Source organism: Phoxinus phoxinus (assembly GCF_949152265.1).
Source record: "Phoxinus phoxinus genome assembly, chromosome: 17".
Lineage (NCBI taxonomy): Eukaryota > Metazoa > Chordata > Actinopteri > Cypriniformes > Leuciscidae > Phoxinus > Phoxinus phoxinus.
In genome coordinates, this window is record NC_136892.1 from 6,627,451 (window position 1) to 6,648,679 (window position 21,229).

General features: G+C 39.4%; 1 protein-coding gene across 1 annotated transcript in view; it reads right to left on the reverse strand.

Annotated features, from left to right (window-relative positions):
* The window catches only part of gabrb4 (gamma-aminobutyric acid type A receptor subunit beta4), a 76,103-nt gene that overhangs the window by 25,983 nt on the left and 28,891 nt on the right, over nt 1-21,229 (reverse strand). The window contains exons 3-4 of the mRNA XM_079585538.1: nt 19,426-19,493; nt 6,966-7,186 (exon numbers count right to left, since the gene is read on the reverse strand). Of these exons, the coding sequence (XP_079441664.1) occupies nt 6,966-7,186; nt 19,426-19,493 (289 nt within the window). The remainder of the gene's footprint in view (nt 1-6,965; nt 7,187-19,425; nt 19,494-21,229) is intronic.

Here is a 21,229-nt window from a genome sequence, read left to right on the forward strand (position 1 = left end):
AGGAACGGCGCTAAAATCGTTCCTTTACAAGAAGGATGTTTTTTATTGTTGTGATTGGTCATAGTGTTATCCAATTGCGTGCAGTGAGATTTTAAAATGCATGCCCTAGATTTGGGCGATTTTCATTACTCAATGCCAGACCCAAAATCTTTCAGATTTGGCTATGGATTTCCCAGCTACATCGGACCGAGCACCACAACAAACTTGTAGCCAATCAGCAGTAGGGTGTGTGTCCACCAATGATGGGGGTGAGAGAGTGAGCAAGAGGGAGATTTGGAGAAAATAAGAGACATTAAAAAAAGAGAAAAGCTAAGAGGAATATCACTGGAAAAAGAAGGGGATATGATCAGACAAGGATCCGTGTTAAAATTAGAAACGCTTTCCAATGCTGGAGAGACCTCAGCAGGAAGTCCTGAAAACGGTTACTGTAAATTCATCTGTAAATCACTTTTCACAATGAATATAATTCCAAAGCAACATGTTTAAATTATAGTAATATAGAACTGTTATTTGGTCAACAGACCTGGAACTATTTCTGCCATGCAGCAGGCTATTTGAAAAAAAATGGTGCGACTGTTGTTGTTGGGACTTCACCACTGCTGTATATGGTAATAACATTTGGCCGAATGTGCAGAGTCTGCTTTATTTATTTTTTAATTTATTTCTGTAATTGAGAGTATACAGTATTGTGTTGCATACCAAGTTCATATTCAATTAGTTGGTATTTGAACTTTTCTTGTCACTTTTCATCTACTGTAAGGTCACTTTACAGTTATGTAATGAAAATTTTCCCTAAAGCACATTGTTGTATTTTGCGGTATCTGCACTCATTCATTAATGTTGTATAATGTAATAGACAGTAAGCTGCAAAATTATTCCTGAATAAGAGGTTTTTGTAATGAATTGATGTCACTAGTGTTCGCTGAGCAGGAAAGAAGTCTGTTTATTTGTTTTTGTGTCATCTGAAGCCAAAGTTTGTTTCGGACAAAAGAGAATGTAGTTTTGACTCAAATATTTGATTTTGATGTGACATTTTGATGTTTGTACAAGTTTATGTGTAGTTATGAGATTGTGTTTATAATTGTGAGACAATGGTGAATTGTTTCATGAATTGTGTATTAGCAATCGAGCAAAACTGTATATATATATATATATATATGTATATATGTATATATATATATATATATATATATATATATATATATATATATATCAATCAATCATATATTTTGCAACACCAGCTGCTTGTTTGTGTTCTTCATTAGATGTCACTCTTTTTTCCTCATTATTTCACCATGCTTTCTCTGAAAAAGTAAACAGTCAGACAGCTATATCTTGTCATATATTCTCCATGTCTTGTCTGAACTTTAGTTTTTTTTCCTGTCCTAGTGCCATGTTTTTTAGTCCTTTTTTTTCTTGTTGATTAGTTCTTGATTGTTCCCCCTGTTCACCCTTTGTATACACCCCAGTGTTTCTCATGTTTTTTGTCTGGTGTTGTTGTCCTACATGAATGTTATGTGTGCTCTTTTGTTGTTTTGTTTTAATAAAATAGTCGCTGCATTTAGATCCTCCTCTCTGTCCTTTCTAAACTGCCTCATAACAATACCTTAGACTCTCAGTGTTAACATTATATAAAATTCTTTCCCTTCAACACACTGCTTAAAACTCTTCAATATGAGCATTATCATTCTCCTTCAAATCCCCATAAAGCACAAACCTCTGCATATTTGCAAATCTATGCGTTTGTGGGTCATATGGAGGATGTTTTGCATACATACTGTAGCTCTACTAAAGCTGACTAAGGCACATTAATTCAAAATCCCTTTTTAGACACGACAGGGCATGATATGATAATTAAACATTAACAACAGCTCCGACTCATGAATAATTTACAGCCAGCAAAGGTCCATCTTAAGACATTATAAAAAAGTGGACGTATCGATACTACAAACATCCAAGCTGGAGTTCACCTTATTTAAATTCTCCACCGCGGTGCAGGTTTAAAAGACCCTCTGGGGGAAAAAGCAACCAACCTGTGGCCTCACTGCTTATTTCTCGATTCCACCTGTGCCAGAGCCTCTTGGAAGAGGAAACAGTTTGTCATCTTTCATTATTGATAGTTTGATTGAGAGGAGCACAAAGAGTGTACTCTCTGTCTTGCCGGATCAGCTCTGGGTTAATGCATAGCAGAGTCAGGAGGGAGAGTGTTTATTTTTATACCCGTGCCTTTGTTTGTCCAAAAGAAGACGCCATCTAAGACAACAGTTTGTAGACGTTCCATCTTATGTGTAACCGTTAAGAGGTGATTTGGGGGTGAGTGATAGTTGACTATTTGACTAGACGTCCAGCAACCAAGCTAGATTTTTTTTAGTCTCTGTAGTGTTGATATTTTATCCATCACCGCCTTTTGGCCATTGCGTCACGTTTTGCATGATTTATAGGGCATACAATGTAAGTGTTGCATTTTTAAGACCCTATCATGCACCCGATCACACTAAATGCGTCTCTATAGCACGCAGTGTGTTTATCGTGCAATGTATATGCGAAAATTAATTTTTACGTGCATAGGATACACATGGGTTAGTTAGGGTAGGTTTAGTAGTGGTGTGGGTTGCGTGTGTATTACACGCAATGAAGTGCGTATCAAATGCACGCGAAAACTGCATATCATCTGCACGTAAAAACAAATTTTCGCGTATAAATTGCACGATAAACACAATGCGTGCTATAGAGACGCATTTACATGAGAACAAGCTGATCATACACCCGGCGCAATACGGTGCCAGGTGCGACGCAAGTGTTTTTTTTTTTGCTATTTTCAGCCTGACGCAGTTATCATTTTCACATCCTGCGCCACATTGTTTAAATAGCAAATGCATTTGTGCCCAATTGTGCACCCATGGGCTGCTGGTCTGAAAACGAGGTGTGTTCAGGCGCATTGTTGGTGTGTTGCTATTGCAACTGAAATAAACTGCGCCATTGACCAATTGAAACCTGGTCTAAAGTCAATCGGTCAATTGATAGGCGGGTGCACAACACGCGTACACTCTGCTTATTACACACACACACACAATGTGCAGCAGTTCACAAACATTATACAAATATTAATAAAAAAAATAAAATAAAAAAAAATGATAACAATGTAAAATAGTATTATTGTGTACATAAAGATATGATGGAATCCGGCTTGTCCTGTAGCTAATCTGCTTGAGCGATTTAACCTTGAGCACGAGCAGATCCGTTTCCTCGCTATAGAAGCGTTCAATCTTTCCGCTTGCAAATTCTGTCATGTAAATAGCAAATCCGCCATGGTGCAAGCACAACTGGCTTTTAAAGGGAATGGGAGATGAGACTCTGATTGGTTTACAGCACATTACGCCTAAAACACACCCATTACAAGAGAATAGGAACAAACCAAAAAACTAGCAAAAGTGGATTTGGACCATGCGCTTAGATCATTAAAATAGGGCCCTGTGTGTTGAGCTGACAATAGTCAAACCTTCAAAACGTGTCTCAGTTTTTTCCATTGTGTTCCATCTAGCTGAGATTTAATAAGTTTACTGAATTTTAGATGATTAAACTGAGTCTACACTGGACGTGAGCGGCACAATATGGTGCATCAAAAGCAAACAGAACCATTAAAATGCTGTCTACACTGGATGGTGCAAAGAGTAGGTGACGGTTTTAGTGCTTGTGCTACACATCCAACAGGATGGATTTGGAAGGTTTGCTTTGATGTGTCCAGCATTTTTACAAATAACTACTGTAAAACTTCAAATAATAGCCCGGGCTTTTATTTTCCCAAATCACCGAACTGCACCGGCTTGTATTTAAGACAGGCGTCTATATGAGACAGGCCTTTAATTTAGTGTTGAGACTTCACCCTGTGCTGCAATATACATTTAGTTTTACAGAAATCAGCTGGTTGAATGAAAATAGCTGATGTTATCGGATTTTCAGATGATATTCTCAATTCAGTTAACGGACGCTCAGAGATAAAGTGAATTCAGACTGCAGTGCAGACTAAGCAACGATTGTATTTAATTGTACAGTACAATCATAACATAGACATGATCTTAATTCCATAATGTCATAAACATAACAATATTGCTGGCCATAAACTGACAAAGTGCGCGTCAGGTGTGCGATAACTCAAGTTGTCATAGACGCGACGCGGCGCTTCTCGTCCGGTGTGCGATACCTCGAGTTGTCATAGACGCGACGCGACACGACGCTTCTTGTCCGGTGTGCGATACCTCGGGTTGTCATAGACGCGGCGCTTCTTGTCCGGTGTGCGATAACTCCAGTTGTCAAAGACGCGACGCGCCGCTAACTCTCTCTGCCTGCCTTGCTTGCTCTAACAGCTCCCGCCCAGATGCACAGGACTCTCTTGCGTGCGCAATCTGCACCATAGAACTGGCTTAAACAGACGATCTGACGGGTTTTAGAAGATTAAATACAACCCGAAACTAAAAAACAGACCCGGCCTCTATTTGAGACCGGCCTTTATTTATCCAAACCTGTAGCCACACCAGGCGTGTAAAAGAGACAGGCGTCTATTTGGGACTCGGCTATTATTTGAAGTTTTACAGTATGTAAAATTTAACTATTTTAAAAATTTTAAATTCTATTTTAAATTCAACTATTTAAAGCTGCAGTCGACAAGAGGGGACGTAGCCAACATTTTGAGGGGACTTAGCCAAAAAATTATCATGCCCCTCCCCCACTACTACCGAGCACCCTCCCATCGAGTTCGTGCTCGTCAGTGCTTGTGCACCAGATTTCACCCTCCACCTTTCAAATGCTGGTCCGATGTTGATCCTGGTTTTATTACGGTTACCTCTGATTGTTAACCGAGGAATTGGAAGCTTGTTAGTAGATTTTCTCTCCATCATCACGCTTCGTACAATCCAACACACCTGCGAACTTCAGGCGTGTACATGTGATAGTTTAAAGTGCGCGAGGGGGGAGTGGGGATCTGTGGTGTGTACACGAACTGTGATTGACAGTCAGATCTCACACAGCCCTGCACTGATTGGACCAGAAGAACATGGGAGCGGTGGATTTTTGCAAAACAAATAACAGGCTCTAGGTGGAGGTAGAAGCGCAGGTTTTTTTCTAATACCGGCTGATTTATGTTGTTCTGTCGGAGCATAGTGTCAGTTTCAGTGAATATTATAAAAAAAATCTTGCCGACTGCAGCTTTAACGTATTGCATGTGAACAGCTTTGTTGTTTTGTGTAAATTAACTATAAAAATCTGACATTAATGGTGATCTTGAATCAATTAATTAGCCTTTACCCGCCAGCATTTAAAAAAAGAAGTTGCCAGTCACGGCCAGCATTTTTGATCATTTGCACAAAAAATTTTATGGACCCAAGAATAGTTGTATGAATATCTGAAAATGCCAAATGTAAAAAGAACAGTCCCTCTGCTTTTAAACAAAAACAAACAAATAAATCATTCATGCATTCTTTTTTAATCAAAAATCAGAATTTGGGTAAGTTTCATTAAAAAAGCAACAATCACGTTTTTGTCAAAGACTACCTCCAGATCGGATTCAGAACAATGTTCAAAACATAGATGAAGTAGATTGAGTCTAAGCTTGCACAGTCCAATAGCTCGTCCTGGGTCAAAATTCCATTCAGTAACATTAGGCAGTTTTGATGGATATGCTGTTTAATGTTGATCGCATTATTTTACATATGCTTATGATTACATATGATATCGCTTTTTTCTGCATCTTTCTCGAACGTGTTTTGATCAGAAGATTCAGTACTCTTTTTCAGAAGATGAAAAATACGTATTATTAAATGTATTAAATATGTACTTGAGTATGTTTTTAGTACAATACAAATATACTATAATGCATTTTTAATACATTTAACAGTATGTCTTTTTCACCAGGATCGGATTCAGAACGATGATAAAAACATGGAGATGGAGATGGAGTAGATCGAGACACTAAGGTTGCACAATCATATAGCTCGCCCTGGGTCGACATTTCATTCAGTAACTTTGGGCAGTTTTGATTTATTTGCTGTTTAATGTTGATGATCACGTTATTTTACATATGATTACATAGCTTGTTTCTGCATCTTCTTCGTATGTGTTTTGCTCATTAGATTCAGTACTCTTTCAGAAGATTTGTGATAGCGCCCCCTACTGTATAACAGTGGAAAAACAGAAAGCGGGAAAATTCCGTCAATGAATGAGAAAGTGTGAGAAAGCGTTTTCTCACAAATGATGGACATTCGTATATTGCAAGGTTCCAACATGTTGCAGTTTCAGCAAACAGACGTGACTAATTTGCTATATGCAGTTTTATGTTTTCTGAGACAGTAAGGGACCACCTTACTTTGGCCAAAACAATAATGAAGTTTGAAGCGGGGCTGTAAATCAAAAAAGGCAAAGCTTCTTCACACTTTCCACCCAATATCATTAGCGCCTTCATTTTCAACACAGTCTGTCAGTGCTGTGAACCATTAACACATATCTTTCACACACCCCAAATAGAAGCTTTCCCATAGCTAACCTTGTCCTCACTGTGATAGCAAGTGTGACATGAAGTTTAACTTATAAAGTTAAACTAAGAACTTTGATACTAATATCAACAATAAATACAAGAATGATGTCACACAAAATGGCTGCAAAGTTCAGGCTAAGTGACTGTGAATCAGGAAATTATTGACTGAGTGAACGAAACCTATTCATTACTTTCAGATGATTACAATCATCTTAAAGTCTTTGTGAACTGAGAGTTGTGACCGACTTAACATCAATATTGTGACAAATTTAATTGTCACGGATTAATTGTTCACCACATGACTAGTAATGTGTGATAAGGGTCATTCCTGATTTCATGTGGACTTTAAGACTGTGATTTGCAGTGTTATTGGAAAATATGACATTATACAGCACAATACACATAGGTAGCAGTGATGTTACAGATCAGTGGCATTTACCTCAGTCCATAAAGAACAGTGCCATCTGGGTGGAGCCGAATCATTCGGTTCTTCACCGTCACACCGTGCAGGAAAGACTTCTTGTCATTCAGGAAGTAGGTATCTGGGAGCCATAACTGATCAGCCACACGGTTGTCCAAAGTGAGATTCAAAGCCATCTCAGCGTAGGCCAACCGTTTGTCCCTCCAGCTTTGTTGGAAATACATGGTGATGGTGTAGTCCTGCAAAGAGCACATAAAGAGTCTGAGATTGAGAATTAAGGTGTATTCAAAGTATTTATTATTATTATTATTATTTTCAGTCATAGATTTTTCCTTTCAAAGAAAATTTACTTTAAATTTAGTCAACATTTTGTCATGTTATTGATTTTAATCCAATTTACTCTGACTGTATTTACTCTTACACGATAATTATACATTTTTATTTCATAACACCACCCCTAACATTGTTTCAAATTAATTTTAGGACAATAAATAAGAAACTTTATTCCTCAATATTTGTTTGATCTGGTTTGACAGCATTGAAACATCTAGGATGGCAAACTCATTATAAAACATTTTTTATTGAATGAGAAGGTAATGCAAACATTATTAAATGGATTAAGATGAGTACCAATTTTGATATTAATTAAGCAGCAAAAATATACTGCTTTGATAGGATTAGGTCCATTTGAGCAGTGACTATTGGATGTAGGGCAAATACGATTGGCTAAAGAGGCCACTCTAAAGATCCACTGATATGACTCATTCATCGCTGCTGCAACGCTAACTGAAAACTGGAATGGCATCTCTAATAATACAGCATTCTGCACAGAAACTGGTATACTGTAATAAGCCTACATTTAGTTGTGCTGGATGATTTAAGGAAATGGTTAGCAAAGAGTTTGAGTTCATATTAATCCACATGGCAAGGCCCCTGTTTAAAAACTGTAATAGAAGCAAATAATAAAATATTTCATAGGGCAATTTCATATATTTTGTACAGTTGATGACTTATAAACAAATAATCATAAACAAATTATGAAACACATAACAGATTCAATAAATAAGATAAAGCAACCATAAAAAGTAAAAGTATTGTATTTACTTGGAAAAGTGATACCCAACTTATATACCAACTTGTATAGCTGTGTACAACTACTTGGAAACTACAGGTAAAACCATGCTGGCTACGTACTACCACTGTCAAATGATATGATATTGTGAATCTATATGTAAAAAAAAAAAAAAAAAAAAAAAAAGAGTAGCCTAAACACAGGTAAAAACATCTTGGTTACATATGGTAACCCATGTTCCCTGAAATAGGGAACGGAGAGGTTCGTCTGAGGGAACCGACTTGAATGGGATCTTCACAGAGAGACCAATCTACTTCGAGAAAAATCTACTGTCTGCAGCGATGGTACTGTACAACAACATGGCAACGGGACAAGCGTCTGAGTTACCATACAGTATATAACTGAGAAGTTCCCTTTCATCTCGGTCACTCCTACATTCGTCACTACCAACAAGCCACGTTGTTAGGCCTTCCAATGATTAGGTTCCAGCCTAATCCTAGGGGGGAAGCACACTGGCAGAGATGGCAGAGCGGGCTCTGCCAAGGGAAAAACACTAGCTAGCCGATAGGGTAGCCGTACCGTGGAAAATACACAAATGGGGTCGCCGCAGGGACCACTACATATGGACACCCAGCCTAGCACAGGTTCCTCAATGCATACGAGTGTTAGGCCTGGCGTCAGACGCTCCGCAACGCCTGACTGCCATAGTGGTGACGGAGGAACTCAACAGGGTTAGGCATCTCTGGGGAACATACTGGAGCAATAAGACACACGTATCAGGCTGACCAGGCGAGAATGGTGAAGCAAGCCGACACTTGAGCAGGTCCCCCATGCTACTGGCCACTTGGGGCGAGTATACGAGATGATACCGGCTCTACACAAAGGCTATAGAATCTAGCACGTGTTGGGTGTCGCCCAGCCCGCAGCTCTACATATATCTGTCAGCAAGGCGCCTTGAGCCAATGCCCAGGAGGAAGCAACACTTCTAGTTGAGTGTGCTTGCAACCCGAATGGGCAAGGCACGTTTTGGGATTGATACGTCAAGACAATCGCATTCACTATCCAGTGGGCTAACCTTTGCATAGAGACAGCCTTTCCCTTCTGCTGGCCTCCGTAACAGACGAAGAGCTTTTCTGAGGTCCCTAAACTTCTGCGTTCTGTCCACGTATAACCGCAAGGAGCGGACGGGACAGAGGGCAGCGATTGCAGGTTCACCTACTGGTCTCTATTGGGCATGCTAGGAACTTTGGTCACATATCTAGGCCGGGGTCTGAGGACAAAGTGAGAGTCAGTCAGTCCGAATTCTAGGCACGATTCGTTGACCGAAAATGCTTGCAGGTCCCCTACACTCTTGATAGATGCCAGCGCCGTCAGGAGTCTTAAGTGACAGAGGGCCCTATTTTAACTATCGGAAACGCAAGTAGAAAACGCGAAATGCAGTTAACTTTGTGGGCGGATCTCGGGCGCTGCTGCTATTATACCGGCGGGATAAATTACTCTTGTGCCCAATGCAAATCTAAAATGGGTTGGTCTGAAGTAGCTACATTACTGGTGTATAGTAGGTGTAATTTGGGCGTAACATGCAATAAACCAATCAGAGCGGCATCTCACATTCCCTTTAAGAGCAGGCGCGCTTGTTCCATGGCAGATTGCTATTATAATGGCGGATTTGCCAGGCGCACGCAACTTACATGATGGTAAAGGTGATTTTGCAGTCTTCAGAATTTTGTTTCATGGTTCTTGATGGACAACCCACTTTGTCAGATGTCCTTATATACCTATGTGTCTTGCCACTATTGGTCAAAAAGGTTTGATCCGTCATTACTACAATTAGCCTGAATAATTTGGATAAATGTGCAAGCTAGATTTATGCCAATTTTTTTCACATCTTCATGGACACCACAATGATTTCCTTCGTGTGGTAATATTTTTCCTTGTAATTATCTATGGTTTGCAAAAACTGCTGCATCTGTGTAGATGAGAGAAGCAAAGTGTATGCGCATTTTGAACACGCTACATTATGGCCAAGCATGCACCCTTAAAATAGCATCTTAATAAGTGACTTTAGACTAGGATTTTCCTGGTCTGTGGCGGAATTTTTTTCTGAAACCGCAAAATAGCACCAGGGAACGTTTGCGCCGGAACACGCTTCTTCTTTTTGCTTAACCATGCCCGGGAGCGCAAGTTCATTCCCTAATTTACCGACGGGCGTCTGTGGAGGGAAAGGTCTGCTGTGTGTTGGGTGCAAAATAGGAATGATACATGCGTCGGTGTATTAAAGTAATTTACGCTGGGTGCAAGATAGGGCCCAGGATCTTTAGCTCTGCTGACTGCAGCAGTTTGAAGGGAGAACTCTGCAGTGCGCTGAGCACCAGAGACAGGTCCTAAGAGGGTAAACAGGGGGACGAGGTGATTTAGTCTCATTGCCCCCCTCAGGAACCTGACGATCAGGTCATGCTTTCCCAATGACTTACCTTCAACTGCATCGTGATGCGAGGCAATAGCGGCGACATACACTTTGAGGGTGGAGGGAGACAGTCTTCGCTCCAACCCATCTTGCAGGAAGGAAAGCACAACTCTGAACCCGGCGGGAAGAACACCACTCAACGAAAAGGTTCCACTTCAATGCATAGAGGGTGCTCTAGCGGAAGTAATGGTGTCTACCACCACCTGGGGTAGGTCACCTAGAACCTCCGTTTCTCGTCCAGGGACCAGATATGGTGTTTTCAGAGGTCTGGGCGTGGGTGCCATAAGTTGCCCCGTCTCTGAGAAAGCAGGTCCTTCCTCAGAGGAATGGGCCAGGGAGGGACTGTCGCGAGGAGTACTAATTCTGGGAACAAGGTCCGGTTGGGCCAATATGGGGCCACTAACAGGACCTGCTCCTCATCCTTTCTGACTTTGCACAAGGTCTGTGCAAAAAGGCCCACTGGGGGAAACGCATACTTGCGTAGGCCCTGGTGCCAGCTGTGTGCCAGTGCATATGTGCCGAGGGTTCCGTCGGTCAGGGAGAATAATAACTGGCAATGTGACGTGTCCGGGGAGGCAACCAGATCTACGATTGAGCTTGCCAGGGATGTGAATGGCATGAAGCGACCTCAGATGCTTCTGAGGACATGGCGGGCGGGATGCCACATGCGACGGGAGCGCAGACCACCTTTTTGTTGTTGCCTCCCTTTTCTGAGTAAAGGCTACGAATGTATTATCCCCCTCGGATGAGTGGCATTACCGAAGAGAGGTGCTAATTACTGAGGTTTTTAGCACCTTGCATGCTCCATTTGGCAGGCTGCTCAAGTACTCCTTATGGTAGAGCAGGGTGAACAAGAGTACCTCTGCTTTGTTTATATCCCTTCCCAACTGTTGTTGAGTCTTGAGGAAGGTATATATGCTCCCCTTTGGTGGGGTGCTTCCATAGGGGTGATCAGTGGTTAAAACTGATGAGTAGAGGTGTTAAAATGGAGTAGAAGCTCCCCCACAATAGGCTGCTCCCTAAGAGCCTTGTCAAATTCTGGTGAGGCTTATGTTGGGGATTTTACCCTTAGAGCTCTGCTCTTGGGGCAATATATGACTGTGGCTAAATTATTCAAGGAAGGGGGGCAGGTGTAACCGCCAAGACTTCCCTTGCTGTAGAGCACAGAAGCATAGTTTCGTGGAGTATTAGTTTATAGCGCCACTATATGAGTCACATGGGATGCGCCCATGGGGTTGACATGCTTCTGACTCCGGCTGGGTAATCCATAGTCAATTTATGTTATGCCCACTATGTTTGTGAATATTCACAGCCTAAGGAGGCAGGCATTCTCACAGCATGCCGTAGTGAAACTTGGTTCCACATAGCATCAATACCAAGACACAGCAGCAAAGTTCCACTTCGAGAGAAAGACTGTAACCCTTGTTGCCTGAGAAGGGGGATGATATGCTATGTCTCAATGCCATACCTCGGGCCTGCCTACACATCTCCCTCAGACAAAAGTGTTGATGATGTGTAACTCTGTGTAACATCATCAACGTCAACGTCATCATCATCAATGTGTAACACCCTATTATACGCACGGGCATGACGCATGTGACATCAAGGACTGCTGTCTCCCAATGATTATTGCTGTTTGTTTACACGTGCCTTAGACACTGGTCACGTTGATGGCGTTCCCCATAGCATCACTACCAAGATGCAGTGCCTTGTTCCCCTTCTAAGGGAACCAGGTTTACAGTAACCTGAGACATACTTGATTATGGAATGGAAATTCACCCTTTGTATTCATATTCTTCATACATATTATTTTGAAAAATTAATCTGTGCATATGTCACATTTTTGACCATTTAATGTTTATTCAAACTGGACATTATTCTGAAAACTTCTCTCTGTTTACATACAGTATGCAGGCCTTCACCAATCATTTGGTCTGCTTGCCCCTATAAGCTCTCTTTCATCGGCCTCCATTTTTCTAGAGCAATGGCCACATCTCAAAATCCAATCAAAAATCAATGCAATGGAACCCCACCCTACATATTTTCTTTGTCAGTAATACGTTCTCGGATGTACATCGCATGAATGTGGAAAAAAGTAAAGGAGAATGTGGAAAGAGTAAAGGAAAACAACCTCATACTTGAGTGAATAGTTTGAACAAATAAAAATACAAATCTCCTGCCTGGAAAAGGATGGAAATTCTCCAGTGGCCCCATATGGAGGGATTGCAGTTGGAAGAAAACATAGCATCAGATCTCTGTGTCTCTTTCCACAATCTCTCTTGCTTTTTGTCTCTGATATACATAATTTTATGGCTCTCTTTTTCTAATAGCTCTGTTAAATAAAATACACTTTCCACAAACGAGGTACCAATTAGAGCCTGAAAATATATTCAGCAAAAAAGAAAAATCCTCAAGTTTCTTTTTGTTATATTTGAATTAACATAAAAATATATATCAACTGAGACATAAACTGAAGAAGTTTCACTGACATTTGACAAACAGAAATGGAATAATGATTCTGTGATTATAGTGCATCTCATTGTCCTCGTCTGCACCAGATTCGCCAGTTTCTGTTGTGAGAGGTTACCCCACTCTTCTACCAAGCCACTTGAAAGTTCTCGAACACATTTGGGGGGACATATAGTTACACATGGTTTGGCACTGCAAGGACAGTCAGCTGACCATCCTGTCTCCCTTCAGCACTGCCGTCTTACATTACGAACATTGCATTTCTCTGGCTATATCTGCAGGCCTCATGCTTCCTTGCAACAGGACTATTGCATGATCACACAGGTGATTAGGGACCCTGGCCATCATTCGTCTGGTGTATTTTAGAGTCAGTGGAAAGGTATCTTTGATGTCCTAAGTTATTGTAACAGTGAGCTTAATTGTCAACCGCCTGTAAACTGTTAGTGTCTTAAGGACTTTTCCACAAGTGCATGTGCAACAATTGTTTATGGTTAATTAAATTAAAATCCACAAAAAAAAAATATCATTGTTTAAAACCTTTCCAATAAAGATCTGTAAAACTTATTTGGATTTTTAAAAAGTTATCTTTAAAATACAGTATCCTGAAAAAGGGACGTTTCTTTTTTTTTGCTGAGTTAAGCATTTAACTGAGTTTTTTGTACAAATGTAGACACAATGTAGGTAAGATATTCATTCTGCAATGTAGACAGCTTCATTGATTATTTTGTACTTTGTGAAATCGCAATAAACTGAGATGAGCGACAGGTTTTTAGTAATTATAATGGGAGCACTCTCATCTTTGCATGCTTACAAGGCTATATAATCTATTGAATAAAATAAATTATAAAAAAAAAATGATGCTGCTTAGAGGACCAGCAGCCAGTTACATGCTGTGTAACATTTTGGAAGTGAAATCCACATATGAACACTTTTGAAATTAGATACACATTAAGCAATGTAAATGCAGACTAACTAATTTATAGCAAAAATATTTGGCAACACTTTTAACTAGTTGCTTATTAGCATGCATATTACTAGCATATTGGCTGTTTATTAGTACTTATAAAGCACATATTAATGCCTTGTTTTGCATGACCATATTCTTGATCCCTTAACCATACCCCATACCTAAACATAACCACTACAACAACTACCTCACAACTATCAAGTGGATTTTTCCTATGACACTGAGTATATGTTCTTGTAATGTCATCCGCTAATCAGCATTTTCATGACATCATCAGAGAGGGCATCTTTTTCTCTGCATTTTGATGTACTTGCGCAAAAAAGTGATTTTTTTTTGTATATATATATATATATATATATATATATATATATATATATATATATATGTGTGTGTGTGTGCCCAAATTCACTCAAACACACATCACAGCATAATGACGAGTTCTAGAGAATTCCTAGGAACACTTGAATAAAGTATATATTTAACCAGTAGTTAATTTTCAAATCCCTTTTGAATATCTCATCAACCGTTTTTTCTCAGAGGCAAAACTGGACAGTGAGAAATGTCAGAGCGGCAAAATGATCTCGCTTAATACTCTTCAAAGTACCCATTTGAAAGAACCATTTAGTAACGACTTTTTCTGGGGGGGAAATATGAAATTGTTTCTGAAAAACAAGGAGCTAATGTATTCTGAGCACAGTGTCTTCTGTTCACACATCTGCTAGAATGGGTTTATTTTAGTCAGGTGAAGACTGCTGCCCGTGATGACTGTATGCCTCAGGGGCCTTTGGGAACTTAAGTCCCCAGAAGTGCCATAAGTTCAGCCTTATAGTTTACACAGAGGGTCTTAAGGTTGCGAACCACACACAAGTCCACCCATAGAGTTGATGTGGCCTTAGGTTTCCCTTCTAATAATTGCTACATTATGACAGAAAAATGCTATGTATGATGTATAATTTACTTTCCCATTAGTCACACTTACTATATAGTGAGTTTCTCATTCCTGCTGGTCTCTTAAAGGGGTCATCGGAAGCAAAATTCCCTTGTATATGGTGTTTGCATATAAATGTGTCTTTGCAGTGTGTGGACACAACCACCATACAATGAAAACAATCCATTCACCTTTTTTTTATCCTCAAAAAGTCTTAACACTCTCAATAATCAGCCTGTTTGGATTTTGTGAGCACTATCAGAGCCCGTCTACGGAGAGCCTGCTCACTCCCTATTAAGTCCTATTGTACCGAATTTTTGGTTGTAGTTCCACCAGAGTTCCACTGGGGGCGATCACCCGAGTGCAAAATGAATGGGAGTCTATGGGGCTAGATGGCTAAATGTGTCCCTTTCAGCCGATTGCCGTTGAGAAATCTCAGATTTGATTGTAGGTTTGGCAAGTTCAACATGGGTTATAGGTCAAAAGTTGAATGAACGAGTACTTATGTCCTTTCGATTTCTTACAGGTTGAGTTGTTGTTGCCCATAACACGCTAGCATTCTGCTAATGAACGCTGATTGGTCAGTGAAGGACTGGTTACGACCAGAGATACCGCTTGATGGCATCATGGCATCCGAAGCGGGAACAGAATGTATTCTAGCAGAAATTCTTCTAGCGCGTGTGTTTACCTGTGTCGGCTGTGTTGTCGATGCCTCGAGAGAAAAGAAAGTGCAGAGCGCGAAAGCACCAAAGTGACTGAATGATTGCCGTAAAGCAGTATCTCTGGTCGTACGATGTGTATGACGTCATTGACATTTTGAAAGACTTTTTAAAGCAAATAAAAAAAAGTGACTCTAAAAAATCTATCACCCAGCCATGTGCAATTTATTTGCATCTCCTTTCGAATACAACGTTCAAATTACTAGACAAAAAATTATATCTTGAGAAAAGTGGATTTTGAGGGGTATAGCTCCATAGACCACCATTTATTCTGCACTCGTCATGTGAGCGCCCTCATATGGAATCACAGTGGAACTGCAACCAGTTCAGAAGCCGGAAGTGTAGCGAGAGTGAACCTTCTCCCCTTATTAGACATTCTCTGGCACTATGATGTCATAATGCTCATGCTCCGCCCACGAGCACTGACGGACTGTCCCGTATTAACATATTTCTGCCATCAGCCATTCGACACCCCACATGGAAGAGATGGGTGGGGTGAGCAATTGCTCATTATCATTTAAAGAGACATGTACCGAAACGGGCCACTGCGAACAAAGCTGTTTTTAAGGAGGTAAATAGGGTGTTGTCTTACACAACCATTGAGGAATTTTAACCAAAGTGTATTACAGACTTTAAAAAAAACACCCTAAAGAATCATACCCACTTGTGGAAATTGGGCATCCGATGACCCCTATAAAGGGGACACCGGATTAAATTTTCCCTTTTTTTAAATCTTTTTTTTGCAGTTAGTTAGGTTTCTGGTGTGTCAGCCAGCTCAGAAAATAAAACATGCTGCCAGTTTGTTATGGGCTGTCTGATTCTGAAACTGTGTCATCCAGCAAGCTGTTACAATTTGCATCCGGTTTTTACGTAGATAGCCAGAGCAACTCCGATGGACTCTGCCGCATAAACCCCACCCTGAGCTAGCTGTACATTGTCCGCCATTTTCTCCAGGCCGGAGCAGCGGTAGCGACAATAATTTATTGTAAGCAACTCAGATGTTTTGTTGTTGGATGTAAGAGTAAGCAGGAGACTTTAACAGTCTTCGTGTACTCCCTACATCAGAGCCGTTGAAGACGCAGTGTATTAGTTTTATATTTGAAGATAATACGATATAAAGTTGATCAGTTTATTAAGCACCCCCTGAAAAGGCATAATGTCTGTATATATATGTTTTACTGTTAGTTGTAACAAGTGTTTTTGAGTAATTCACTGTTTATGTTGATGATAATGAAAGGGATAGAGAGAGAGTTTATGGATGAGACTTTAATGCGCACTTCTTCTACTGTGTTTTATTCAGCTGGTGATTTCTGGAGTGAAAACATTTGCTTCATCTTTTTTGTGATGTACATTAAAGTTCATAAAACTCATGAGTGAAGTTTTGGCCATCATTCGGAAGGGGTCCGCTACAACAGGCTTGTACTAATAGTGGATAAAAGCAAGATGACAACACCAGTTATAACCATAATTAAACTAAGCTATACCTGTTTTATCTCCATGGAGCTTATATTCTTTGGCTCTGTTGGCATCATTGTCTGACTCCGGTTCGAACATATAAGGCTGAACACTACTGCTGACAGTTTCTGACATTTTCAGTGTGTGAGATTGTCCTGTTTTGTGGTTGCATGAGATTTTGAAGCTCCACCCTCTTCTTGAAAGGGGCTGGGAGCAGCAGCTCATTTGCATTTAAAGGGATACACACACAAAAAGTTTATTTTTTTATCCCCAAAAAGAGGCAATTTCAACATGCTATACAAATTATCTGTGGGGTATTTTGAGCTACAACTTAACATACACACTCTGGGGACATCAGAAACTTATTTTACATCTTGTAAAAAGTGACATAATCGGTCCCCTTTAAAAATAATTACATTCGGAAAGCAGCTAGCGTTTTTTGCATTCGTGGCAGACTGTATAAAGTTCTGGAGGTAAATCCAAAGGGACAAATACTTCAACAGCACTCTGCTGAGTTGTTTCATAGCTACAGTGGTAAACAGCTGCTGCTACACTGTAAACAATTCAAATCTGAGGTGTTTATGTACACATGGGCATCAGACAATCCAAACATAGACACGATTGCTTGTTCTGACAGAACTGTTCACTGATGACATCGACCCGCCTTCAGACCACTGAGTTTCCACACAATCAGGATGTTTTTATTTTTCATTTGTGTTTTGGTGTGTTTAGTAATTCTGAATGGATATAAATGGAGTGTATAGTATATCTCTCTGTGGTCTTGTTTGGTACGGTAGGTTGACTGGTGCTTATTTGTTTAGCTGTAGTAAGTGCAGAGCAGAGTGAGTTTGAGTTGTAAAGAATGTCTGCAGTGACATTTTTGCGAAGTATGTTTGCAAAAAAGAAGGTTCTGCCTTAAATAAATTTTGTTTGAAAAATAACATGGATTTGAAAAGTAATAACACTAAACTACAAATGTTCTTGTGAATAAAAAAGGTTGCAGTATTGATTCGGAAAGGAAGGCCTTGGAGTAAAAAAAGGTTGAGAACAAATGGTCTAGATGATATAAAAAGTTATTTTTTGCTGATCATTTTCCACTCTTGCCTTTTTAAGGTTAATGTAGATCAATATTTATATGTATATACAGGCTTTTTACAACTTAATGTTTATTGTGATGTCTTTTTAAAATATGCATCATCTTTTCATATTTTCTGTAAAAAAAAAAAAAAAAAGGCACGTTAATAAACAATGCAAACAAAAAAGCCCACAATAATTTCTGTAGCCACTAGCCAGTAACCATTACCGTATGTGTTCTACACATCAACACTGTGGTAGTCGAGGAAAACTCCTATTCAAACAATATTGTTTATTATACATATATTGATCTTTTTTTGATGATAAATGCTTTATGAGTGGCATGGTCGTTTTTCAGTGTAATATCAAAATTACAATGTAAAAAAAAGGGAAGGACTCAAACTCTGCTTAGGACCAAATAGCAGTCCTTAAGACCAAGCAGGGTTTTTTTTCTAGGTATATTCTCAAGTTTCTCAATACGAAATCTAATCTAGGATCATATTTCCTGCTGTCAAACCATTATTATCTGACAGTAACCCGAGGAAAACGGTTCCAGGTCCAGCACTTCTTCTCAGGGGTACTTTATGGATTCAGGCCGCAGTCATTGAAGCCGAGGCACTAATAAAACCAAAGTCCCTGACTCTGCATGAAGAAATGATGAATGCAGTAAGTCTGCATGGGGACTCCACAGTAAGTATGTATAGGGAGTTGTCAGCAGAAATTTAGATGACTGCTCTTTAAGTAAACTGCTTTTTAAGGGCTCCAGGGTGGTGTTTAACTTGAGGTGATGGTCCAAAGCCAAAAGGTCTACTGGTGCTACATAATTGGTCATGACCGCAGTTATACATAATCATGCTGATCATTTCCTTACTGAACACCATGAAGACTCAATGGAACGGCTTTTAAACAGAGTATGTTTCTCAGGGACCAAAGCTAAACTATTCATAATAGGCAAATTTAGGATTTTAAACATGTTAATTAATTATAAAAAAAAATGCTATGTATACTAGAAATATATATACTTTATAAAAACAGGAAAATGCAATAAACAAACTAACATGTTTTTGTTTTTTCCAAACAATATACTGACTTAATTAATGTACTAAATACTCTGTCTATTTAGTGCTTTACTTGTCAGCCCCAATAATTCTTTACATTATCTTAATTTGGATGTTTTTCCTAACATACATTTCTCCATCTGGATTGATTAGCCATAATTATTCAAATATTACTGATCAATTCATGATGTTCAGCTTTTTGAGTGTCTAACAACAATCAGCAACATTAACATTAATAATAAAAGTAATGCCAAATGAGTGTTACTAACCATGTTAACTTCTGAAATGGAGTCAATACTGGCAATATTTATACTCATTCCCACGATGACCGGAGGACCTACAGAACAGACAAAGAGAGAGAAAATTGTTCAGTTAATTACAACATCATTGTACCACAACATCATCAGAGGTTTATCTATGATGCATATTTGAGGAACAAAACAAAAATCAAAATGTGAAAACGAGACTTTTTCACAGACATGCACTTCTATATCTGACAAATCTTCTAACACATCTCTGGGTACATTTGAACCTGGTGAACTTTATCAAATCCACTGATTATTTAATTATCTATTCATTGTATAAAACCGTAGACTTGTAAACACAAATAATCTTTGTTTCCAGACAGACCTAATCCTGCGCTTTTACAACGGGAAGTTCTGTAAAGCTCACCAATCAGAGAAAAGCTTGGTAGATCCAAAAAAAGCCCCCCCAAAAAAACCTTTGCAATATGCATCAGGCGGTCAGTGAACAGACTGTGGGTGTGCTGTCTGAGACTGAGACATTTATCAGGAAAACAACCTTGTAAACATTGGCGAATTTGCAAGTGAGAACGCCTTGTGTTACATTAGCACCAAAAATTAGATAAAGCCCATACCAAATAGCAACAAAGAGGAAATACATGAAAATAGATCATGAAATTCATTATTTAGCCAAAGCATTTCCCCCCAAATAAAATCACTATGTAAGTGGCTTCCTTTAATAAGTGCATATATAAGTTGTGTATTTTTAATTATGAATTATGCTCAGTAATCTGAGGTTTTACATTTTAAACTTCTACTAAAAGTACAAGTTCTTGCTGACTAATTTTACCAAGTATGGCATTTGACTCAAAATGTTAATGTTTAACCATTTGCAATATGGAAGGGCATACCAAATTAATATACATCGTATTTTAATATATAATTTCAATAGCAGAGCGAGTTTGTTTCAGCCACTGTGCAGTGATAGCTATACTTTTTAGAGACAAACATGTACACCATGACACTCTAAATTGGCTGTTGTTGCAGTGCATGTCAATATTTCTTTAGTTCCATAAAACATAGAACATATACCAGGTGTGACATTTAGTATTCTTAGCCATGAGGGCCAAGAAAACTCCTGAATGAGAGCTGGTTAACATTAACATCATAATAATTATTTCAGAGAAAGAGCAAGTCATACAAAGTCAAAAAAGTATATATTTGGACCAATGAATCATGCACAATAAAACCAAGAAGATCTCAACACATTACAAAAAAATGTGACATCCACTTTAGTTCTCCTGGAAACACAGTTCTTGAGAGAAACGGAATGTCTGATTCATAAGGGAATCAGTTAATTCAATTCATTATGAGTTAAATTTTGTTCTGCTATCGTACATTTTTCTGTCCCTTAAACTGTCCCTTTAAGATTATTTTACACGGTATCTTCTGACATTTCCTTTGTTTGTCATCCATCTTCTGTGCTGTCTTAAAATATCTCTAAGAGGCCATCCAGACCCAGAAAAAAAACATCATTCTTTTGACTGCAGTTTTGAAATATTTACTAACTGAGCACTTGACTGAGAGTGCAGTCTGTGTATCATCTCCATCTTCATTGTGCAGTGGTACTTTTCACCCCCATCTTTTCACTGCTGACATGTTTGCATGGCATTCCGCCTCACTCCTAAATGCCTGCAGTTCCGTTACTCTCTCACCCCACCTCATAAAAACCGAAGAGCGAGAGAAACGCCGCTCGTGGAGAAAAGGGAAAAATGGAGCCATTTTCCTGTGCGCTTTGTGAAGGCAACCAGCAAGAATTTTCCCAGGAGAT